Source organism: Sus scrofa, chromosome 7 (assembly GCF_054392235.1).
Source record: "Sus scrofa isolate SSC_HxYL_T2T_F1_AM1 chromosome 7, Sscrofa_HxYL_maternal_Yorkshire_Landrace_v2.0, whole genome shotgun sequence".
Classification (NCBI taxonomy): Eukaryota; Metazoa; Chordata; class Mammalia; order Artiodactyla; family Suidae; genus Sus; species Sus scrofa.
In genome coordinates, this window is record NC_139389.1 from 22969536 (window position 1) to 22996484 (window position 26949).

Genomic DNA, 26949 nt, shown 5'->3' on the forward strand with positions numbered 1-26949 from the left:
GAATTAAATAGACAAGTTATCTGTCCTCCACATGCCCCAAAATTTAATCAGTAGAACTGGAAGAAGATGGCCAATAAAGAACCCCCACTGGGAAAGAGAAAACTTTAGAGATACATAGAAGACAAAGTTATCCAGAAATTCTGAAAACCATGAGCAGTTGTGAAGAGTTCCAACTCTGAGCTGTGAAATATTCCCATGGTCTACTCATTGAAGTAGGTCCCCAGCTACTTTATACCAGTTATTCCTCATACTATTGGTTTTTATTTTTTTGTAGGTCCGTTAACCTCAATGTCTATATCTGAAAAGAGCAATAATGAATATGTTTGCTTTTTCAACTTCCTTCTTACTTAACGAAGATTGGTGTCCAAGGGTTATTTTAAATCTCAAGGCTTAAGAGTCATCTTTATTTGGTAGTATAACTTTCTCTAAAATTTAGCATCTAATCTATTTGATCTAAGTCTGCTTTGAGTTCCAGTGGCCACATCCACAGTATTTGTAAAGACACGACTCTCTTTATGTTTCTATATGTAGATTTCTTGGAACTATAATCCTTTGGTGAAATAGGCTTATTCTCTTTTCACTTTTCCCTTATTCTTTTTTCCTTTAACTATTTATCCAAGTAAAAGCATATATTAGGAGGTATTTTAATCCACTCAAAGTTCAATAGCAGGTACATTTTTAATGTTCTTGAATAAAAATTCTAATCACTAGATATTACATTTTAATTCACCTCTCTTTCTCAAACAATGTCTTCAATTTTATATATTACTATCTGGAACTAAGAATTTTTTTCTTCTTTTCTGATCCATCAAGTGCATGAATTTTTAGAATCTCACTATTTTGTTTCCACTTGAAGACAGCTATTTAATCTGTGTTTTAAAGAATTCAGGTATAAAATGTTGGCAAGAATGTGGAGAAAAGGGAACCCTTATTTACTATTGGTGGGAATATAAATTGCTGCAGCCACTGTGAAAAATAATATGGAGATTTCTCAAAAAAAACTAAAAATAAAACTACTATATGACCTAGCAATTCCACTCTTGGGTATGTATCTGAAAAAAAAATAATCAAAAAACCAAAACTACTAATTTGAAAAGATATATGCACACAATATTCATAGCAGCATTATTTATAATTGCCAAGGTGTTTAAGCAACCTAAGTGCCCATCAGTAGATGGATGGATAAAGAAGATGTGATGTATATGTGCAATAGAATGCTATTCAGAAAAGAATGAAATTTAGCCATTTTCATCAACATGGATGGACTTGGAGGGCATTATACTAAAGGAAGTAAGTCATAGAGAAAAAGACAAACACTGTATGATATCACTTACATGTGGAACCTAAAAAATACAACAAATTGTGACTATAACAAAAAAGAAGCAGACTCACAGATGTAGAGAACAAATGAGTAGTTCCCAGTGAGGAGAGCAAAGGAGGAGAGAGCAATATATGGGTAGGGGAAAAATGGGTTATTATGGGATTTTATGAAATCACGTGTGTGAAACTTTTGAAAATTGTAAAGCACTATAGAATTTAAAGAACCTTAAGTAAAGAATCTAGGTATGTTATCAAGATATAATGCACATAAAAAAGAAATTATAACCCTCCATTGACAGAAAAGATGAATAAACTAATATGCCAACAGTGGTAAACTTTAAATATAGTAAATTTAAGGATGAATCTTTTCCATAAAACTGTTTGCCTTTTCTAAAATATGTCTCATATTATTATCTTACATAAATATGTCTCATATTATTATATCTCTTATTATCTTTATAATTACATAAATAATGTGTTTATGTAACTTTTAAAAGAGAAAGGATTATTAATAACTATATGTGACAATCACTAGATTTTCATTTTTACAGGGAAATACAATTTCCTTAGCTTTTGAGAATTTAAGTATATATCCCACCATGGAATTTCATATGACCACCATTCCTAGCCCTAGAGAGTTTCACATCTCTGAAAATTCTTTTAACAGAATAAATGAAAATTTGCATATTAGCTAAAATTATCCATAGTTTTGACAATTGATGTTTTAATTTTCTGCCTCCAAAACTAAGTGCTGTGAATGTTTTGGTGAGAAAAACCAAACTTTGTTCCATGCCCTTTTTTTTTTTAACTTTTTTTAATTACTCAAATGAACTTATCACATCTGTAGTTGTATAATGATCATAACAATCCAATTTCACAGGATGTCCACCCCGCAACCCAAGCACATCCCCCCATCCCCCAAATTGTCTCCTCCGGAGACTGTAAGTTTTTCAATGTCTGTGAGTCAGCATCTGTTCTGCAAAGAAGTTCATTGTGTCCTTTTTTCAGATTCCACATGTCAGTGAAAGCATTTGATGTTGGTGTCTCATTGTATGGCTGACTTCACTTAGCATGATAATTTCTAGGTCCATCCATGTTGCTACAAATGCCGGTATTTCGTTCCTTTGAATGGCTGAGTAATATTCCATTGTGTATATGTACCACATCTTCTGGATCCACTCCTCTGTCGATGGACATTTAGGTTGTTTCCATGTCTTGGCTATTGAAAATAGTGCTTCAGTGAACATCGGAGTACATGTGTCTTTGCGAATTGTGGTTTTCTCTGGATAGATGGCCAGGAGTGGGATTGCTGGATCAAATGGTAGTTCTAGTTTTAGTTTTCTGAGGACTCTCCATACCGTTTTCCACAGTGGTTGCACCAATTTACAATCCCACCAACAGTGTACTAGGGTTCCTTTTTCTCCATACCCTCTCCAGCACTTACTGTTTGTAGACTTTTTGATGAATTTACAGTCTAGTAGGAGGTAAAGGCACTTATCAAATGATCACTTAAAAGTAAAAGTGCCACAAATGAGAGGTACATAATGAACAAGTAAATTTGTGGGTATTTCACTGAATCAGAGAGAGACCACAAAAATTTTTTCTAATGAGGCCTGAGCCATTAGTAATTAGGTAAATATGGATGGGAAGAGTATTCCAGGTAGAAGGATCCGTATGTGCAAAGGTTCTATGCTTTAAGGAAATATGGTAAGTTCAAAAGACAGAGAGAGCGACGAGCAAGCTGTATGGGAGTTCCTTTGTGGCACAGCAGGTTTAGAATCCAGCATTTTCAGTGCAGCAGCTTGGGTTGCTGCTGTGGGATAGGTTTCATCCCTGGCCCCAGAACTTCCACATGCCATGGATGTGGCCAGAAAAAAAGAAGAGAGCTGTATTGCTAGTAAGTGAGTATTTGTTTTTAACTAGTGAACAATAGAATGCCACTGATAATCTCAGTACAGGTGAAGAGAATGGGATGATTGTATTTGCAGTGAAATGATCACTGGCTATATTTTTAAAAAGTGTATTTCAAAGAGTTGGCAGGAGTGCATAATGATAGGTAGGTTAATAATTTGGTAAGCTTATGGGTAAAACGTGATGGTACCAGAAATGTGAAGATAGAAAGGAATGGAGAGATGGGAGGTACAAAAGAGGAATGATTGATATGTTTTGGAAATGGCTTTGATTTAAAAAACTAAGGAGTGAATGGCATAAGATATAGTTCAGGGTTTCTGATTTGCAAATGTAGACAGAAGGTGAATCCATTTGTTAAAATAGTGAAAAGAGCTTTGTGGTGAAGGGTGAGCAGGTGTTTAGCTTTTGATGGTGTTGAGTTTGAAATGTCTATCATATTCAGAAAGAGATGGCAATGGTAGAAACAGGTTTGGAAATTTAAAAAAGGCACTTACACTAGAGATATAATTGATATTCATTTGTTTTTTGTGTCTTGAATCTCTTACTGCTTATTACATGTCTCATTTAGTAAACACATGATTATTATATAAGAGCTGTATTCTGCACTTAGGTTTTTAGTTACTTTATACTGGTGCTGGTACTTTCTGTACTCTAACATTTCTGCTTTCATTAGTGGATAAAGTCTAGACTTTTCAGTTATCATCTCCAGGCTCTTTTTATATGTGTCTTGTACTCTCTTTCTTAACCATTTTTAATTACTTGTAATTTATAAAATGCTTTGTAACCCTTTCTCTGTTGCCTAAAATGTTGTCCCATCTATGTCCTTATATTACTAACTGCAACTAATCATTTAAATGTCTGAATTTAAGGGTCATTTCCTCTGGGAATTAGAATATTTTTTTCAGGAGTTCTTGTCATGGCTCAGTGGTTAACAAACCTGACTAATATCCATGAGGACTTGGGTTCAATCCTTAGCCTTGCTCGGTGGGTTAAGGATCGAGTGTTGAATGAGCTGTGGTGTAGGTCACAGAAGTGGCTCAGAGCTGGTATTGCTGGAGCTCTGATATAGGCCGATATGACCCCAAACCTGGGAACCTCCATATGTCATGGGTATGGCCCTAAAAGGACAAAAAAATTTTTTTTTCAGTATAATAACTGCGATTATTTTCCCTCTGGTCTAGTACTATCTAGTGTTAAAAATATCAATAAATATTTATTTAGAGGTTACCCCAAAGAAGAATGAATTTATTCAGTTAAATATTAGAAAAAAGTATTCCAGTGAACATTTCTATAAAAAACATCATCATTTATGGGCTATCACGTGTGTTTGGTTGGTGCAGAACTTGGAACAAATAAGGATTTGGGACAAATAAATATTGGAAAATGAAAGAAAAGGGGAAAATGCTATCCATGGAGAATGATGGGATGAATTGAAAACAGAGTTGGAAATAAAACTCAATTGATATTTTAAATTTCTAGTATGAGATACACACACTTAGCTAGTTTAAAGCCAGCTAGATTTGACATAAACTGCATACTTGAAACTGTTCTGGAAGGTGTATATGATGGAATTATAAAGGGATGGGAGGATGTAAAGTGACTGAGGACTGGGGTGATTATGGGAAAATTTTGGCTTGGGATCGCTGGTCATTTAATCATAAAGATGGGGAAATTCCTAACTAAGGTGGTAGACAAAATGGTTCTCCAACAAATAGTACATAAGTGGGAAGGTAAACCATCTAAGTGTCTTGGACAGTCTGACATTGATAGGAAGAAATTTTACCAAGCAACAAAGGAACAAAGTACATGGAGGAAACTTCTGGAAAGCAAAGGAGCTTTTAACTTAGAAAAGATATCTTTCCATACAAATTTTAGAATGTTTTGTTCTAAAGAATGTCATTGGTAATATGATAGGGATTGCCTTGAATCTGTAGATTGCCTCAGACAGTATTGTCACTTTGACTACATTGATTCTTCCAATCTAAGAGCCTGGTATATTTTTCCATCAATTTGTTTCTTCTTTGATTTCTTTCATCAGTGTCTTATAGTTTTCAGAGTAAGGGTCTTTTGTCTCTTTAGGAAGGTTTATTTCTAGGTATTTTATTCTTTTTGGTGCAATGGTAAATGGGATTGTTCCCCTAATTTCTCTTTCTGATCTTTCATTGTTAGTATATAGAAATGCAATCTATTTCTGTGTATTGGGCATGTATCCAGACAAAAATTTCATTGAAAAACATACATGCACCCATATATTCATCACAGCACTATTCACAATAGTCAAGACATGGAAACAACCTAAATGGATGAATGGATTAGGAAGATGTGGTACATATAAACAATGGAATATTACTCAACCATAAAAGGACCAAATAATGCCATTTACAGCAACATGGATGGAACTAGACACTCTCATACTAAGTGAAGTAAGTCAGAAAGAGAAAGACAGACACCATATCACGTATATGTGGAGTCTAAAATATGGCACAAGTGATCCACCTACAAAACAGAAAAGATCATGGGCATGTAGGACAGACTCGTGTTTGCTGGGGGGAGGGAGGGAGTGGGATGGACCGAGAATTTGGGGTTAGTAGATGAAAACTCTTGCATTTGGAGTGGACAGGCAATGAGATCCTGCTGTATAGCACAGGGAACTATATATCTAATCACCTGTAAAGGAATATGGTGGAGGATAATGTGAGAAAAAGAGTGTATACATATGTATTACTGGGTCACTTTGGTGTACAACAGAAATTAACAGAACATTGTAAATAAATCATAATAAATCTTTTTTAACAAAAGAAAAGATGTCTTCAGCATTGCTTCCTGAAGCAAGTTTTATAAGTTTTGGCTGAATTCAATACAATCATGAGAGCCTGAAAAAATGAAAAATCAATTAAAAGACTATTATCATTTTCAAGGATAAGGACAGATTCAGAAGATTGTTGTCACAATGGAACACTTATTTCTTAAAGAAAATGTTAATAATTCCAGCCTCTTGAAGGCCTCTTTCATATCTTTATTTCTAAGGCTATAGATGAGAGGGTTCAACATGGGTGTGAATATCCCATAGAAAAGGGAAACTATTTTTCCCCAGTCCTTAGAAGTGGAAGAAGGTGGTTGTAGATACATGTATATGCTTGTTCCAAAAAAGAGAGAGACCACAACCATGTGAGACCCACACGTTCCAAAAGCTTTTCGCCGTCCTTCGGCTGACCTGATTCTCAATACTGCTTGAGCTATGAAGCCATAGGAGATGAGGATCAATGTCACTGGAATTAGCAGAATTAACACACTGAAGAAAAAGAGCTCGGAGACAATAGGCTTTGTGTCAGCACATGACAACTTGAGAAGGGCAGGAACCTCACAGAAAAAGTGGTCCACTTCCTGATGACCACAGCGAGGCATGTTAAGGGTCAAGGAGGACTGCAACACTGAGTTGCTGAAGCCAGTGAGCCAGGAGAAGGCTATCATCTTGAGGCAGAACCGGGGGTTCATGATGACTACGTAGCGGAGGGGTCTGCAAATGGCCACATATCTGTCAAAGGACATAACAGCCAGGAGGAGACACTCTGTAGCACCCAGAGCCAGGAAGATGATGAGCTGGGCCACACAGCCACCATAACTGATGGTCTTTTTGTTCTGACAAATGTTTTTCAACATATGAGGGACGGTGCTCGTGGTGTAACAGAGATCTAATATGGAGAGGTTTGTGAGAAAGAAATACATGGGAGTGTGAAGCTTGGGATCCAGAATGCACACCATCATGATGGACACATTGCCAAAGATGGTGGTTGCGTATGATGCTAATAGGAGCACCAAAAGGGGCGTTTGTAGCCAGGGCTTGTCTGAGAAGCCAAGTAGTATGAACTCTTTTGAGGAGCTCTCGTTTGCCCGATTCATGATGACTCATTAACTTTTCATTCCTGAAAGCATAAAACGGGAAATTGTCAGTCGGAAATTATCGAATACTCTTATTGTAACTGTACTGAATTTAGAACAATTATAATGAATGATGCAATGCAAATATAATTTATAGCCGGTAAATAGATCTTGTGAAATACAGTATAATTACCCCATCGTTAGAAAGTAGGTCTTCTGTTTTCAGTAGTTAGGTTTGACTTTATGAAGTAAATCATTACATTTATTTTTATTTTTCAATATTTTGGTCTTTTTAGGGCTACATCCATGGTATATGGAAGTTCCGAGGCTAGGGGTCTAATCAGAGCTGTAGCTGCCAGCCTACGCCACAACCAGAACAATGCCAGATCCCAGCCACATCTGCAACCTACACCACAGATCATGGCAATGCCAAATCCTTAACCCACTGAGCAAAGCCAGCATCCTCATGGATACTAGTCAGTTTCTTTTCCACTGAGCCATGATGGGAACATTTAAATGCCAAGAATGTAAACTTAACATCGACATTTTAAGTGCTCAATACATTTCAATTCTTCTCTCTCCCTTTTCTTACCTTCAAATTATTACCTTAATAATCATTTGATAATAATACTTCTTTTAATCCAATAGTATTTTTTTCTGGTGATAATGACTATTCTTTTTTTTTAAATTGCTATTTCCCCAATACATTTTTTTTTTGTCTTTTTGTTGTTATTGTTGTTGTTGTTGCTATTTCTTGGGCCGCTCCCCCGGCATATGGAGGTTCCCAGGCTAGGGGTCGAATCAGAGCTGTAGCCACCGGCCTACAGCAGAGCCACAGCAGCGCGGGATCCGAGCCACGTCTGCAACCTACACCACAGCTCACAGCAACGCCGGATCGTTAACCCACTGAGCAAGGGCAGGGACCGAACCCTCAACCTCATGGTTCCTGGTCGGATTCGTTAACCACTGCACCACGACGGGAACTCCCCCAATACATTTTTTTTTCTCCTGTACAGCATGGTGACCCAGTTACACATACATGTACACATTCTATTTTCTCACATTATCATGCTCCATCATAAGTGATAATCCAGTAATTTTTAATTCAAGCTAAAATGCTGAGTAACATCGATCTTATAAGGATATCTTCTAAATCTGAAGTTGATTAAAGAAATCTGCTTGTTTTAGTAGTATGTTCTTGGGATTTTTTGAGTTGCCTCTTCCTCCTAAATGACATGTCTGAACATCCATTCGCACAAAGAGCTATCATGGGTACTAGATGCTTTATTTCATGGTGATAAAATTATGGCTTGTTTGAGGTTTATAGTGATGGTCACAGGTGACATGTCCCTGCCTCACCAAGGACCTTGCTGAAAATTGTAAAACTACTAGTTGTTGCTTGACTAACATGTGACAGACACTGCTTAGTGTCTGAAATAATTCTAATTCGAATCCAGATCCTCATAAATAGGTATTATCTATATTTTATTGGCTCTGCCACTCAGTGAGAATAAATAGTTTGCATTCTCAGTAATCTTGAGGCCAGGACCGAAAGCCAGGGTTTAAATTTCTTTTCTTATATTTAGCTCAGTTCCACCTAAAAATATAGACAGCACAAGAAGAGGGCACAACAGTGGTTATCAGGGAAAACGAGAACCAAAAATCAAATAAAGTTGATTGTCTTCGGTCTGTGGAAGTTATCAGTTTTTTAGTCATATGACCCAAAGCCACCTAAGTTTCTCTGGCATGTTTAAGTGCAGGTCATTGATTAGACTTACTCCATTTGAATTTATAAGCATGAAAATAGAGAGTGTTCCTAGATTGACTTGAGAAAGAAGATAAAATAAGGATCGTCATATTTTATAACAAAGTGGAATACTTTTTTCCCAAGTAACCTTGGTATATGAGCTATGACTTTACCATGGGATGTCTATATGAGAATGATTAGAGATTGTTCTAAGATTTGTAGCTTTTTTTATTATATGTAGTTTTGATTTTACTTTTTTTAGCTACAGATAAACATTATTACTTGGTAAATACCAAATATACACTTTCAGTTGAAAAATGGAAAAGGATATAAGATTTGACTTATTTGTGTATACATATAAATTTTAAAGTTTTGCATGAAAAAAGTTTATGTACACTAATAAAGGATAATTTTAAGATGAAAAAGACAGTTTATGGCAAAAATGATTAACTTATTAAAATATGAATAATTATACTGTGTAGTTATGAGAAAAGACCAAAAATTCAAGAAAAAGAGAACAATTGATATAAATAAGCAGGTTGGGGAAGATAAAATGTATGAAGCAAAAGTGAAAATAGAAAAGATACGCAACTTTCTTATCATTGAAGAAATACAAATCAAAACAATGAAATATTGCCTTGTCTATTCATCTATTCATCAGGTAATGTTAAAAACAATCACCTTTAAAAGTTAGCTCTTCAGAGCCTCTGCAGCTAGACTCTTTGAGCATTTTATATCTGAGCTATATGATCCTGGGCAAGTTGGTGAACATCCTTGTGTTCAAAATTCAAAATTTCCATCTTGATAATAAGAGGTAATTATTGTATAGCTCTAATGGGGCAGTGCGAATACATCTGAACTTAGGATAGTTCTGGAAACCTAGTAAGAATTCAATGAATGTGAGCTAGTTATCATGAATAGCATCAATAACATTAATCATTAGCAGTAGTTATTAGTAATAATGTATCATTTTCTAACCTACTATGTATGTGAAATAACAACCAAATTAATATTGGTGATGTCAAAGCTTATTATAATTTTATAATATTATACTATGAAATGATTACATATGCATGTATTTTTTCTTTGTTTCTAGCACGATACTAAGAATATAGTTTTCCAGTAAATGATAGTCAAGTCAGTGGTGGTTAGGAGATATTGACTTGCCTGACGGGCATGAGAGGAGAGATAAGAACACTACTCAGCAGCAGTTTTTTTTCCTCTTTCTATTTTTTTGCACATCTTCTACTCTTTCCCACTGAACAGAATGGCATTAGTGTCAACTCATTCCACCGATTCCTTTACATTATCAGAAAAATGAACCCACTCTTTGAAAAAGACGTTTTCATCCACTGGCATCATTACTCTTTTCCTATTTATATAAACTCTATTAATCAAAAGAATCCTTACATACCCCTAATTCTTTTTTTTTCCGTAAAAAATTCTCACTAACTCTTTTTATGTATGGTGATATTGTGGACAAATATTCATTCAAAGAGTGAAATGGCAACAAGGACTTTTGGAATCACTGAAAATACTTGACATTTATTTCAAGAATCCCAGGAAAAAAATTGAACTCTCTGGTTTTTTAATATGATGCAACCCAGAGGCAGGGATATGAAATGATCTTAAGAGACCCTTCTCACTCATGGTAATAACATAATTCTCTTCAGTAGACATCACTCACCTTTTTTTCCTAGTGTCAAAGAGATGTCTATATAATTCTTTGTGCCATGTTTTAAAGAAAGTTTAGTCCAAAAACAGGGGAAAAAGTGCAATGACTTTTTGAGTTTTCAAGCCTTGTGAAATTCTTTTTCAGCTGCATTTTGCCCACAGATTGAGAATAAAATTAGCATATGACCTCATTGCATCAAAAACATATGAAAAGAGTCCATATGATGAGGTAAAAGTGTATTTTAGATATTGTCTTCAGTCATCAGGGTGTTTTTGATTGACACTGGCTCTTCTCACCAGGTCTAATACAATGAGAAGCTGATTTTATCGCTATCAGCAACATCCATAGTCCTGGAGAGAGAATTGTACCTTTAAATAAAGGGCTTACCTTTCATACAATGTGTGATCTTTTAGCCCTAGGGATATGAGAGTCTCTCAAGTTTAATTGGTCATTGTGTCCAGAGAGGAAATATGTGAACTCTGTTCCCAACTATACTAGTAGCATAATAGTGGCACATGGATGGATCACAAATTATAAAATTAGGTTGAAAATAATAGTCATGAAATATAAACCATAAAAAATGTTTGGAATTGTTTAATCAGGAGAGTACAAGTCTAAATGAAATGTAGATCTCATTCTTTTTTTTTTCTTTTTTCTTTTTTTTTTTTTGGTCTTCATAAGGGCGCACGTGTGGCATATGGAAATTCCCAAGCTAGGGGGTCAAACCTGAGCTGTAGCTGCCGGCCTACACCACAGCCACAGCAATGCCAGATCCATGCCGCGTCTGCGACCTGCACCACAGCTCACCGGAATGCTGGATCCTTAACCCACTGAGCTAGGCCAGAGATCAAACCCGCATCCTCATGGATGCTAGTCGGGTTCCTTAACCCCTGAGCCATGACAGGAACTCCAGATCTCATTCTTTTAAATGGTCTCAGGGTCAAATACTGAGCCCACTGATGGGCTGAAAAAATAGTATTTGTATTGTTCATTGATTTTTGTGATGAATGTGTTTGGACTAAACCTGCTAGAGATTTTCAAGTTAAAAACCATATCATGCAAAGTCACAGCATGTAAATTAAAACATCGAAGTCTAAGGTTAGCATGCATTCACTGGGAAAGAACTACAGTTGACTCTTGGGCAACTTAAGTTTGAACTGCGAGGTCCACTTATACACAGATTTTTAAAAAAAATATATACAAAAATATATGTGTAGAACTTCATGTACAAGACTTTTATCCTCACGTAGGCATGAATAATATTTAATGTAAAATTAATAATATATTATTTTTATTATTATTTATAACTTTGCTTTTCAAAGAATCATAATTAGAGAAACTGCATTTCAGTCTATTATCACAGATAAATGGTTTTTTAAAAATGTAGCAATATTACATAGAATAATAATAAATGTAAATTTCTTTTGATTCTCTGTACTAATGGGGATTGAAGAATGATATGTTTACTAGATCAACTACATGCCAGAGCCTCTGTTAATCTTTTCTGGTTAAGATTCTACAAATGATACACAGCTACAAATAGGGCAACCATTTATTAAGTTTAAGGTAATGTACTTTTATCTGCCTTAGTACCCCTGGGTTTTGTAGGAGGGAACCGTAATCCATTGATTCTCCATTCTTTATGTTTCGAAGTCTGAACTAATCTATGCATTTTCTCCAGGATACAGTATTGCTTTTGAGCATGGCTGATTAGGGGCGGTTTTGTGGATTTTCCCCCTTGGCTCTTACTCCATTAGGGTATCCATGACGAAGTTCTTCCAGCTGCTAAGTGTATCTATCCCACTTTGCATTTAGGGACCAGATAAATATCATAGGGTAAGTCCACAAACCTATTGGACTAACTAAATTAGACATGGATATGTGTAATCCTACCCTATGCCCAGAAGGAATGAGAAAGCTAAATATTTGTGCTCAGCTTTAAAGACTACCACTGTATGCCTTATAGTCACAAAATATTTCATTTATTTTCTTCCTACACACAAAGCACATCTGCCTCTTTCTCATTACAAGGTCAATTCTCCCAATCTCTTCAGTAGGTCTACACTTGAATTCTCTTAGCTCAGAAATCTGTGAATTAAATAGACAAGCTGTCTCTGTCCTTCACATGCTCAAAATGTATTCAGGAGATCTGAAAGAAGATGACTAATACAAACACTCCCGAACAGAAAAAGGAAAATTTAGTTACAGGTCGCTAGAAATTCAGAAAACCACGGGGCGGTTGTTGTGAAGAGCTCCAACTGTGAGTTGGTAATTTTTCCACATTCCACTCATTAGAAGTAGTTCCACAGTCCATTGTATTCATAACTCTTGGCTTCTACCCTTTTGGAGTTCCATTATTTTCAGTGTTTATGTCTGAAGAGCAATAAAGAATGTGTAAGCCTTTTCAAATTCCTTCCTACTTAATGAAATTTGGGAGTCCAAGGGTTAATTTAAGTCTCAAACAGTCAGAAGCTTCTTTAATTCAGATTTGTGTTGTATTTGGTAGTATAACTCTCTCTAAAATTTAGCTTATCAGTTTTATCTTAATCTACTGCATGTTCCAATGGCCACATCAACAACTGACAAGACATCACTCTCTCCATATGTCTATCTGTGAATTTCTTGAGTCTATCAATCTTTGATGGGATAGGCTTATTCACTTTTCATCTTCCCCTTATTCTCTTTTTCTTCAATCATTTGTTTCAACTACAAGGATACAATAGATACATGTATATTTAATCCACCCAGAAAGTTTAATAACCGGTACAGTTGCTGCATTCTTAAATCAATTCTAATTATTAGAGATTATATTTTAATTGGCCTCTGTTGCTCAAAGTATGTCTTTATTTATTTTAAAAAAAAGTTTTATTGAGATGTAATAAACATAGCATAAAATTCACTTTTAAAAAGTGTATATTTAAGCTTTTTTGTATATTCAGCATTATACAATTTTCACCACAATTTGAGAACATTTTCATCCGTTCCAAAAGAAATCTGATGCTCATTAGTAGTCATTCCTCTTACTTCCCCCTAACCCTCTCTGCCTTAGGTAACCACTAACCTTTCTTTCTCTCTGTCTTCACCTTATACTATATGTGATCTTTTGTAAGTGGGTTTCTTTCACTTAGCATAATGTTTTCAGGGTTCACCCAGGTTGTAGCATATATCAATACTTCATTTATTTTAGTTGCCAGATATTCTACTGTGTGGATATATATATATATGTTTTTTTTGTTAGCAAATCCATCAATAGCTGGACATTTGAGTTATTTCCACTTCAGAGTATTATTTTGAATAATAAATCTATGAACATTTATGCATAAATTTTTCTCAGTGAGCATATGTTTTCAGTTTTCCTGGGTATACACCTAGGAATAGGATTGTTAGATCTTATGATATTTCTCAAAGATTAAACATAGAGGTACTATGTGATCTAACAATCCTATTCCTAGGTGTATACCCAGGAAAACTGAAAACATATGCCCACTGAGAAAAACTTATGCAACTTATACAACTCAACAGCAAAAAAGCCAACAACCCAATGGAAAAATGGGCAAAAGACCTGAAAAGACATTTCTCCAAGGAAGATATACAGATGGCCAACAAGCAGATGAAAAAATGTTCAACCTCCCTGATTATTAGAGAAATGCAAATCAAATCTACCATGAGATGTCAGACTGGCCATCATTAATAAGTCCACAAATACCAAATGCTGGAGGGGGTGTGGAGAAAAGGGAACCCTCCTGCACTGTTTGTGGGAATGTAAGCTGGTACAGCCACTATGGAGAACAGTATGGTGGTATCTCAGAAAACTATACATAGAACTACCACATGACCCAACAATCTCACTCTTGGGCATATATCCAGACAAAACTTTCCTTAAAAAAACACATACACCCTCATGTTCATTGCAGCTCTATTCACAATAGCCAAGACATGGAAACAACTCAAATGTCCATCCACAGATGATTGGATTAGGAAGATGTGGTATATATACCCAATGGAATACTACTCATCCATAAAAAGAATGAAATAATGCCATTTGCAGCAACATGGATGGAACTAGAGACTCTCATCCTGAGTGAAGTAAGTCAGAAAGAGAAAGACAAATACCATATGCTATCACTTATATCTGGCATCTAATATATGGCACAGATGAACCTTTCCACAGAAAATAAAATCAGGGATTTCGAGAATAGACTTGTCATTGCCTAGGGGAGAGGGAGGGAGTGGGATGGACTGGGAGTTTGAGGTTAATAGATGCATTCTATTGCCTTTGGAATGGATTAACAATGAGATCCTGCTGTGTAGCACTGGGAACTATTTCTAGTTACCTATGATGAAGTATGATAATGTGAGAAAAAAGAATGTATACATGTATGTGTAACTCAGTCTACCCAGTTTTTTTCCTACCATGCTGTACAGTAGGAAAAAAAAAATAATGTATTGGGGAAATTGAAAAAAAAAGAGAAAAAAGAGAAGTATCATCAATTGTTTTCCAAAGTACCTTTACAATTCCATATTCCCAAAAACAGGTCGTGAGAGTTCCAGTTCCTTTACAACCTCACTTATGCTTGTTATTGCCTGTCTTTTTTTTTTTTTTTGTCTTTTTTGGGGCCACACCCACAACACAGGGAGGTTCCCAGGCCAGCAGTCAAATCAGAGCTGTAGCTGTTGACCTGCGCCACAGACACAGCGATGAGCCATGTCTGTGACCTACACCACAGCTCACAGCAATGCCGGATCCTTAACCCATTGAACCCGTGTCCTCATGGATACTAGTCAGGTTCATTAACTGCTGAGCCATGATGGGAACTCTCCCCACCCCATTTTTAAATTATACACTATCTAATGGGTGTAAAGTGGCATCTCTGAAGTTTTTATTTGCAAATAAAATGATCAAAATGTTGAGCATTTGGTTGTGTGTAGAATATTCTTAATTTTATTTATTACTATCTGGAACTAAGAAAGCTTTTTCCCCTTTCTAACCCATCAAGTGCTTGAATATTTAGAGTCTCACTATTTTATATTCACTTGAAAACAGGTATTGTTTTCCAGATTTACTTTTTTTGGTAATATCTCGTCAAGTATATCCAATAGTAACACAACACATACTGTTTTTCAATTTCTTCATCTAGATTTACAATCTTGGGCTCCTTATCTGCCTTCAAAATTATTGCAGTTGATACTTTTATCAAACAGTTTCTTACTATGTAATATGGATCACTTGGTTCCAAGTTTTAATATCAATGCCCTCACCATCTGCCATGTGACCCTTATGCCAATGTCTCCTATTTAACTTTTTTTCCTTAACATCAGGACCCCACTATTGGTACCAGTGTCTGTTGTCAGTTAGGATAAGTTACATTATAAGTAACTCATAATGAATGTAAGTAATAAGAGCATCAAAAACCTCAGTGACTTTAAATAATTAAGTTTTATTTCTCATTCATGCTAATTTCCTATCAAAATTTGGAGTTCTACTCCATATTGTCTTCAATCCAGGATTCAGACACATTAACTCTCCTTGTAACTTTGCTTCTTTCAGCTGACATTGGGAAAGATTATGGCAGTGTGGACTAGATCTTAAAGACATTGTCAAGATGTGACCCACGTCATATCTGCTTCTGCTTGCACTTAATCGACAAAGCAAGTTTAAAAAGTCAGGCCTACATTCAATAGGACAGGAAAGTGCAAATCTACCATCTGCATAGAAGGAGAGAGAAAATCAAATACCCATGAACAAATCTAGTTTATAATAAGTATGAGAAATGTACTATTTCCAAATACTCAGGGAAATAAAACAAATAAGAACTTGGTAATTTTTCTGCTATCATTGGCAAATGCCTCAAACAACGAAAATTAGCAGAGTTAGCAAAAGCTCATGAAACAAATAGTTTCATTCAGTCTATATAGTGCTGGTTGGAATGTGTAATGCTATAAAATTTCTTCAGGGAAGCTTGGCAATTTGTATTAACTCTTAGGTCTTCTCAGAAATTTATGATTTGACTGAGTTATACCATTTCAAAAATATAAGTTGACATATGGACATAGATTTGTAAGTGCAGAATTCTTTACAGTAGCATTTGTAATGATCAAAACAAGGAAATAGTTAAATGTATTTTAATGTACCTGCATGGTGAAATTCACTTTGCAGCTATTTTAATGATAATTTAAGAATCCTGATATATTCCTTTTTAAAGTGTTTTTAAAATATTTATTTCTTTATTAGCCACACCCATGGCATATGAAAGTTCCCATGCTGGGGATTGAATCTGAGCCGGAGTTGCAACCTACACTGTGGCGGTGGCATCACCAGATCCTTAACCCATTGTGCCTGCCTGGGGATCGAACAGGTGCCTCCACAGAGACAAGCCTGATCATTAACCCACTGTACCACAGTGGGAATTCCAGAACCCTGGTATATTCTAAGGATATAATGCATATATAAAAAAAATTAAACCTCCATTGACAGAAAAAAGGAATAAGCTAATATGCCAACAATGGTGAAATGTAAATATAATAAATTTAAGGATGAGTTCTTTTTCATAAAACTGTTTGCTTTTAATAAAATGTAGGTGCATAAAGATAAGATAGCTTGGGCCATAAGGTAGGTTTAGGTAAAAGATGATGGTATCAGAAGTGTGAAGATGGAGAGGAATTGGAGAGATGGGAGGTAAAAAAGAGGAATGATTGATATGTCTTGGTAATGGTTTTGGTGTGAAAAATTAAGGCATGATGGTGTAAGATATGATTTGCAAATGTAAATAGCAGGTGAATCCATTCATTAAAACAGCAAGCTTTAGAAGAGGCCTTCGTGGCAAAGGGAGAGCAGGTGTCAGCTTTCCGATGTGTTAAATCTGAAATGCTTATCACATAGTCAAGAGATGGCAAAGCCATATACAGGTTTGGAAATTTTAAAAAGCACCCAAATTAGAGATATAAGTGTTTTATTTAATTTAGGGTCTTGAGTTTCTTATTGTTTTTGTTGAGAAAATCAGCTTTTTAAATGCCATATATTTGAAGTCATTCCCTTTCCCATGTCTCTGAAGTGTTACATTTAGTAAATTATTATTATGACATAGGAACCATATTCTGTACTTACGTTGTAGTTATTTTCTACTGCTGCTTCTACCTTCCCTACTTTGCTTATTGGATAAATGCTAAACTTTTCAGTTATCATCTCCAGACTATTTTTGTATGTGTTTTGCACTCTCTGTCTTAACTACTTACAATTACCTATAATTTCTGAAAAGCTTACTTTTGTAATCCTTTCTCTGCTGCCTAAAATATTTCCTCATCCATGTTCTTATATTAGTAATTGCAAATAAATATTTAAGTGTCTGAGTTTAAGGGTCATTTTCTTTAGGAACTAGAATTTTTTTTTAGTAGAGGAACTGTGATTTTTTTTCTGGTCTAGTGTTATCTAGTGGTCAATAAATATTTATCTAGTGACTATCCAAATAAAAATTAATTCAGATAAATATTAGAAAAATGATTCCTATTAACATTTCTATGAATAATTTATTTTATAATTCAGAGGAGTTCCAGCAAGCCTGGGGTAGAACTTTGGACAAGTAAATATTTAAGAAATGAAGGAAAAAAGGAGAAATGCTAACAATGGGGAGTAAAGAATGAATTAAAATAGTTGGTGGAGTTCCCGTCGTGGTGCAGTGGTTAACGAATCCGACTAGGAACCATGAGGTTGAGGGTTCGGTCCCTGCCCTTGCTCAGTGGGTTAACGATCTGGCGTTGCCGTGAGCTGTGGTGTAGGTTGCAGATGTGGCTCGGATCCCGCGTTGCTGTGGCTCTGGCGTAGGCCGGTGGCTACAGCTCCGATTAGACCCCTAGCCTGGGAACCTCCATATGCCGTGGGAGTGGCCCAAGAAATAACAAAAAAAAGACCAAAAAAAAAAAAATAGTTGGAAGTAAAACCCAATTGACATTTCAAGTTTCTAGTATAAGATGCACACACTTAGCTGGTTTAAAGCCAGCTATATTTGAGACAGACTACATGCTTAGAACATTTCTGGAAGGGGCATATGATGGATTTTTTTCAAGGGATGTGAGAATGCAAAGCGATTGCAGACATCCGTGCCGGGAGTATTTTTGGCTTTGGCTCACTGGTTATATAATTATAAAGATGTGGAAACCCCGAACTAGCTGGTAGACAGGATAGTATATAAGTGAGAAGGTAAAACATTCATGACCTGACTAGTCTGACATGGATAGGAGGAAATTTTACCAGAATATGGCTTCAAGGAACAGAGTGCTTTGGGGGAACTCTGGAAAGCAAAAGTGTTTTGAATTTAGAAGAGTAATCATACAATCTCAGCATTGCTTCCTGAACAGAAAAAGAATTTTTTAACCATTGGTACAATTCAATGATATCATAAGAGCATGAACAACAGGAAAATCAGATCAAACATTATTAACAGTTTCAAGGATAAGGACAGACTCAGAAGGGTCTCATGACAGTGGAGCAATTCTCATTTCTTATAGAAAAAGATTATTGACATCATCCTCTTGAAGGCCTCTTTCATATCTTTATTTCTAAGGCTATAGATGAGAGGGTTCAACATGGGTGTGAATATCCCATAGAAAAGGGAAACCATCTTTCCTCAGTCCTTAGAAGTGGACGAAGGTGGTTGTAGGTACATGTAAATGCCTGTTCCAAAAAAGAGAGAGACCACAACCATGTGAGACCCACATGTTCCAAAAGCTTTTCGCCGTCCTTCGGCTGACCTGATTCTCAATACTGCTTGAGCTATGAAGCCATAGGAGATGAGGATCAATGTCACTGGAATTAGCAGAATTAACACACTGAAGAAAAAGAGCTCGGAGACAATAGGCTTTGTGTCAGCACATGACAACTTGAGAAGGGCAGGAACCTCACAGAAAAAGTGGTCCACTTCCTGATGACCACAGCGAGGCATGTTAAGGGTCAAGGAGGACTGCAACACTGAGTTGCTGAAGCCAGTGAGCCAGGAGAAGGCTGTCATCTTGAAGCAGAACCAGGGGTTCATGATGACTACGTAGCGGAGGGGTCTACAAATGGCCACATATCTGTCAAAGGACATAACAGCCAGGAGGAGACACTCCGTAGCACCCAGAGCCAGGAAGATGATGAGCTGGGCCACACAGCCACCATAACTGATGGTCTTTTTGTTCTGACAAATGTTTTTCAACATATGAGGGACAGTGCTCGTGGTGTAACAGAGATCTAATATGGAGAGGTTTGTGAGAAAGAAATACATGGGAGTGTGAAGCTTGGGATCCAGAATGCACACCATCATGATGGACACATTGCCAAAGATGGTGGTTGCGTATGATGCTAATAGGAGCACCAAAAGGGGCGTTTGTAGCCAGGGCTTGTCTGAGAAGCCAAGTAGTATGAACTCTTTTGAGGAGCTCTCGTTTGCCCGATTCATGATGACTCATTAACTTTTCATTCCTGAAAGCATAAAACGGGAAAATTGTCAGTTGGTAATCATTGAATACTCTTATTGTAATCAAATAAATGATTCCATAGTAAATATAATTTATAGTAAATTAAGTGGAGCCCTTGTAAAAATACAACATACTTATCATATGGTTAGAAAGTAGGTCTTCTGGTTTTAGTAGTTATATGTGACTTTAAGAAGTAAATCATTACATTTAAATGCCACGAATGTAGACTTCTATGCATAAAACACGGACATTTGTAAGTGCTCAATACATTTTAATTCCTTACCTTTTTCTTACATCCTAAGCTACCTTAATAAGCACTTTAAGATTAAATACTACTTTTAAATCAATTACTTTTAATTTGGGCTGAAAATGCTGAGCAGTGGTTTTAAAAGTTTCATCTAGGTCTACAATTGATTCTACAAATCTACTGTTTTAGTGACATCTTCATTTTTTTTTTTTTTGGTTGTCTCTTTTTCTTAAATGATATGCATGCATGAACATTCCTGCAAAGAGCTATCATGACTATTAGATGGTTTGATTCAAGGAAATAAAAATATGACTTACTTGTGATTTATAGTGATGATCACAGGTGACATCTCCCTGTATCTCCAAATATCTTGATGAAAATTGTAAAACTGATCATTTAATCATTGCCCGATTAACATGTGACTGACACTACTCAGTGCCTAAAATAATTCGCAACAAAATCCTGATAAACAGGTATGTTCTACATTTTATTTCTACTGTGACTCAGTGAGAATAATTTACACACTCAGTAATGGTGGATTCAATGCTCAAAGGCAGGATATAAAGCCCATTCTATTTTTTATACCATACTTTCCCTCAAATATACATATAGCACAGCAAGAATGACAACATGTAACACAACAGTGGTTATAAATGAAAACAGGAACATCAAAGTCAAATAATCAAGTCGATTTTTTGCAGTCTGTGGAAGTTATCAGTTATTTAGTTATGTAGATCAAACTTCTTCAGTCTTCTTTGAATGTTTAAATCCAAGGTCATTGATATGACTGATACCATATAATTTACAATAAAAATAGAGAGTGCTACTAGACTGATATATGAAGTATAATTTGACCATGGGATGTCTACATGAGGCTGAATGTGGTTATAATATTTGTAACTGCTTCCATTACATGTGATTTTAATTTTAGGTTTTTAGCTGAAGATATACATTATTCCTTGGTAAATAACAGTAATATACTTTCAGTTGAAAAACACAAGAGGATATGAGATTTGACTTTTTTCTGACTGTAACATGTAAATTTTAAACTTTCACATGACGAAAGACTTATACAAAGATAAAAGATAGGAGTTCCCATCATGGCCCAGAGCAGAAATGAATCTGACTAGGATCCGTGAGGACGCAGGTTCGATCCCTGGCCTTGCTCAGTGGGTTAAGGATCTGGCATTGCGGTGAGCTGTGGTGTAGGTTGCAGACGTGGCTCGGATCTGGCATTGCTGTGGCAGTGGTGTAGGCCAGCAGCTACAGCTCTGATTTGACCCCTAGCCTGGGAATCTCCATATGCCAACCAAACAAACAAAAAAAGCAAAGATAAAAGATAAATATAGAATGAAAAACGTGCAGTGTTTGTGGCAAAAATGGTTACTATATTAAAATATTAAAGTTATTACATAGCATTTATGAGGAAAGGCCAAAAATCCAACAAAAAGTGATCAATGGTTATGAATAAGAAATTTGAGGGAGAAAAAAAAATAAAAGTGAAAATTGAAAAAATATGCAGCTTTCTCATCATTAAAAAAACAAAAGTCAAAACAACCACAAATATTTTATTAAATATCCATTTAGCAATATAAAAATAATCATCTTTAAAAGTTATTGATCCCTGGCCTCGCTCAGTGGGTTAAGGATCAAGCATTTCAGTGAGCTGTGGTATAGGTTGCAGATGTGGCTCTGATCCTGTGTTGCTGTCGTGTAGGCCCGTGGCTACAGCTCTGATTAGACCTCTAGCCTGAGAACTTCCATATGCCACAGGCGCAGCCCTAAAAGCAAAATAAATAAATACCTAAAAGTTATCTGTTATTGGAGTTCCCGTGGTGGTTCAGTGGTAATAAACCTGACCCATGAGGACACGGGTAAAGGATCAAGTGCTGCTGTGAGCTGTGATGTAGGGCTCAGATCCCATACTGCTGTGGCTGTGGGGTAGGCCAGCATCTATAGCTCTGATTTGACTCCTAGCCTGGGAACTTCTGTATGCAATGGGTGATGCCCTAAAAACCAAAAAAAAAAAAAAAAAAAAAAAAAAAAAAAAATGGTATCTGTTAAGAACACTGCCTCTGGACTTAAAACTTGCCATCATTTTATTTCTGAGGTGTGTGATCCTGGGTAAGGTAGCAAATATTTTTGTGCCACGTTAAGAAAGAAAATCTCTTGGTGATAGTAAGAGAGTTGTTGTGAAGCTCAAATGAGACAATACATACACATAGAACTTAGAGCAATGCCTGAAACATAGTAGGCATTTAATTAATGTGAGTTATCACTAATAGCATCAATAATATTAATCATTAGCAGTAATTGTCAGTAGTGATAATATATCATTATCTCCACTTGTCATGTATATGGTAAAGCAGGCAACCAAATTACTATTGGTGGTAAATGCTTATTATAATTTTATAATATTGTAATATGAAATGATTAAACTATAAGTCACTTTCTCTTTGTTTCTGGCATGGTACTGAGATCATAGTTTTCAATAAATGGAAGTGAAATCAATGGCTAGTGGGAGATATTTGTTTGTTTAAAAGGCATGGGAAATAGGAGGACTCTATGCAGCAGGTATTTTATTTTTTCTACTTCTTTTTTTTTTCACATATACTCTTCCCCACATTTTATATGGCACTAGTGTCAGCTCATCCATCAGTTCCTCTTTAAATTATCAGAAAAATGAACTCACTTCTTGACAACCATGTTTGGTCCTCTGTCATCTTAACTCTTTTCTTATTTCTATTAATCAGAAGAAGCCTAAAATTCTACTAATTCTTTTTTTTTTTTTTTTTTTTTTTGCTTAAAAATTCCACTGACTTCTTTTGCTTGGAGATGTAATGAACATTCGTTTGAAGTAGATAAATAATAAGAATATATTGTATAGCAAGGGACTTTACAGCCATTATCTTGTAATAACTTACAATGGCAAATAATCTGAAAAAATACTGAATCATTTCCCTTTGTACCTGAAGCTAATATAACACTGTAAGTCAGCTATACTTTAATTAAAAAATAAAATAAAGAGTGTAATGAAACAGGAGGTTTGGAATCCCTGAAAACACTTGGCATTTATTTCAAAATTCCTAGGAAACAAATCGAACACTTTGATTATTTAATCTGAAGCAATCAGAGGCAAGGATGTGGGTGAGATGATCTTGAGCGATTTTTTCCCCTCATGGTAATGTAATTCTCTGCAGTAGACATTACTTACCTTTTTCCCCTAAATATCAGAGAGATATCCACGCCTTTCTGTGTGCCATGTTTCGAAGGAAGTCTGGTCCAAAGATAGGTTGATAAATTCAATGACTTACTGAGCTTTCAACCCTAGTGACGTTCCTATTCATTTATCCTTTGCCCATAGATTGAGAATGAAATTAGCATATAATTTGAACAGCATCAGAACATAAATGAGGAAAGTCCTTAAGATGAAGTAACAGTTATTGTAGATATTGTCTTCAGTCACTGAGGCACTGTTGATTGACTCAGGCTCTTCTCCACAGATTCCTAAAGGATTTTACAAGGAAAAGCTGATTGTATAGATACCAGTAATGTTGGTAGAGTCATGGAAAGGGGGTTGTACCTTTAAATAGAGGGCTTATTATTCATACAATGCTCTATCCTATATTTTAGCTCCAGGGATATGAGAGTCCCTTCAAGTTTAATTGGTCGTTGTGTCCAGAGAGGAAATAAGTGAACTCTATTCCCAGCAGCACTGGTAACATAACAGTGACATGTAGATCGTTCACAAGTCTAAAAACTAAGGTGAAGATAATAGTCATGAAACATAAACCATAAAAAATAAGTTTGGAATTGTTTAATCAGGAGAGTACAAGTCTAAATAAATTATATACCTCATTCTTTTAAGTGGACTCAGGGTCAAATACTGAGTCCATTGATGGTGCATATGGGAAAATAGTATTTTTGTTCGTTGATTTTTGTGATGTATGTGTTTGGACTAAACCTACTAGGGATCTACAAATTAAGAAACTGTATCATGCAATGTCACAATATATAAATTAATGCATCGAAGTTTAAGGTTAGCATAGATTCACTGAGATAGAACTAGTAGAAATAGTAGGGATTGGAACAAGAATAGTTTTGAAAATTAATTGATTTGTTCAATTTATAACTTAATATGTTATCACCTAATATAAAATTGAAACTGAATTGAGCATCAACATAGATACAACCTTAAATAAAATTCTTTGTTATTATTTTAATGTGTTTTTTTCACTCATTTTTCTCTTGTGTATAATACATTTTTATAAATTATAAAATCATATACAGAATATAATCATTTGATAAATTATTACATTTTCTCAATTTTTATAGCCATACAACATTCTTTTATAAATTAATAATGTATCTATAAATCATATCCTAATCATTTTTCTACGATTAGATGTTTGCATTTTCTGATTTTGTCACTTTATATTATAGATCACTCAGAATAAATTTCTTTTACTTTTTTTTTTTTTGCCTTTTTTAGGGTTGCAGGTGTGGTGTATGGAAATTCCCAGGCTAGAGGTCGAATTATAGCTACCCGTGCCAACCTACACCACAGCAACAGTAATGTGGGATCTAAGCCACCCTGCAACCTACAGTGCAGTTTGCGGCAGCGTCAGATCATTAACCTGCTGAGCGGGGCCAGGGATTGAACCTGCATCCTAATGGATACTAGTCAGGTTCTTTTCCATGGAGCTTCTTGCATTATTTGATCTTCTCTAGATTATCATAATGAAACTAGTGTTAGCATGTGCAGTACATATTCTTAATTAGCTTTCAAAATAATATTATTTATGGACTTGGATTATAACATAAAAGCAAATTTAGAAGGAGATAATAGTAGGGAAGCATAGAAGCATAAGTCCTGCAACATATCACTGAAGAAATATATATGTATATTTTTCTTTTTTTTGGTTCTCCTTATGTCCTGCCAATTTTACTACTGCACACTGAATTGTCCTTATGGTTCTAAGGTTGCTTTTATTTTCTTATTTATTTCTTTACAATCTTAAAAATGCTTTGGTTGTAGTCCCTGTCATATCTCCATTTGCTTCACCAGTCAGCCCACTGAAAAAAATAAAAAATCTTGGATGATAACAACAGGTTGCCACAATTCAAACAAGTCATAACCCCAAGTGAATTATCTGGACCAGATGGGTCTTCTTGGTAGAGCACATTAACTGGGTATTGGGTGCTCAGTATGCAGTCCTTCATCTGGTAAATGTGTTATTTTCATTCCTATCAATAAAGATGATCAGAAGGAATTTACATTCACTTAGAAATGACAATATATATCATCCCAGGGCTATCTTTAGTCTTTCACCTTCTGTCATCATATAGACTGAAAAGAACTGAACTCTCTGCACATTCTGCAGGCCATCACACTGGTCAACTATATCAAGAACAACATGCTAATCAGACTGTATGAGCACAAAATAGTTAATACATGCAAAGTTTTGAAAAGACACCTGTGCTGTAGAAGGTGAGTGAGAAACTGTAAGGATTCCAGGGCCTGACTCATCAATAAAAGTTTTATAAATTCATTGGTCTGAGGCATCATGGGACATCACATCCAAAGTAAAAGATGCATTGTTGCATTACGAATTTCCTAGCATAAAAAAAGAAGCAAAGTGCCTGGCAGATCTCTTTGTTTTGTAGTAAATTTATTTGACACCATATAATTCTACTCCAATCCATCTGCTGGTAACACAGAAGGATGCCAGCTTTGAATGAAAGCCAGAGTAAGAAAAGACTCTATAGCATGTCTAAGATCTAGTGTAAGTCATCCTGAAACTTGGCGCATACAATTTGTAAGGTCCTACATACTAGAGGTATAAGTTGTGGTAGGAAAGCATCAGGTGGAATTTATGGCAAGTTTATGGGAAACTAGAAACAAAACAAGTTTAGGGTTTGGAGGAAAATCCTGCTCTCTGTGGCAGGAGATTATACATCTTTTGAAAAACAGCTTCTGTCATGTCTCTGTGTCCTGGCAGAGACAAAACACCTGATCTCAAACATCAGATAACCATGCAGCTAAAAGTACCCCTCATGAGCTGGATACTTTCTGACTCACCAAGTTGTTAATGTCAATGGATATAGAGGCAATCATTGTAACAGGATATTGGTACATTCAGGATTGATTAGATGGAAGAAACAAACTACATGAGCAAGTAGCTCAGACTTTTATGCTGTCCATCACTTTTACATCAATGTTTCTTCCTCAGATCACATCTATGTAGCACGGGAGAACCCTTCTAACACACCAATAAAGGAAGAAAAAGACCAATCTTGATTCATGAATAGATCAGCTTGGTATATGTATGCAAACAATAAGGATAAAGACTGAATTATAGTTCCACTCATGGGTGACCTTGAAAGATAGTGGTGAGGGAAACTGCTCCCTGTAGGCAGAATTTCAAGTGATATACCTGGTCATCCACTTTGTGTGAAAAAAAGAAGTAGCCTGAAATTAGACTATGTATATATAACTCATGAGGAATAATAAATGATTTGAGAGGCTTTCCAGGTGGCTGGAAGGAAAAAAAGTTGGAATAAAGAAATCTGGAACAGAGGCATATATTCCAGGGTTCTTTGGAGATATATGGGAGTGGGCATATGAAGCCTTTTGTTCTATGTATTACATGTTAACATCCACAAAATAGAATCTACCATAGAAAGGAATTAAATAACAGAAAATAAAATTGGCCAGAA

At 35.7% G+C, this 26949-nt stretch overlaps 2 protein-coding genes and 1 long non-coding RNA gene across 4 annotated transcripts in view; 1 reads left to right on the top strand and 2 right to left on the bottom strand.

Moving 5' to 3' along the window:
* The window catches only part of LOC110257996 (uncharacterized), an 819260-nt gene that overhangs the window by 166263 nt on the left and 626048 nt on the right, over positions 1-26949 (top strand). The window lies entirely within an intron of this gene.
* Positions 4577-9364, bottom strand: LOC146401332 (putative olfactory receptor 2B3). Its single transcript, XM_084967730.1, has one exon. The coding sequence runs from the start codon at positions 7129-7131 to the stop codon at positions 6163-6165; it is 969 nt and encodes a 322-aa protein (XP_084823856.1). The 5' UTR covers positions 7132-9364; the 3' UTR covers positions 4577-6162.
* LOC146401333 (putative olfactory receptor 2B3) lies at positions 18866-22343 on the bottom strand. Its single transcript, XM_084967745.1, has one exon. It carries the CDS (start codon positions 19961-19963, stop codon positions 19154-19156), a length of 810 nt encoding a protein of 269 aa, XP_084823871.1. The 5' UTR covers positions 19964-22343; the 3' UTR covers positions 18866-19153.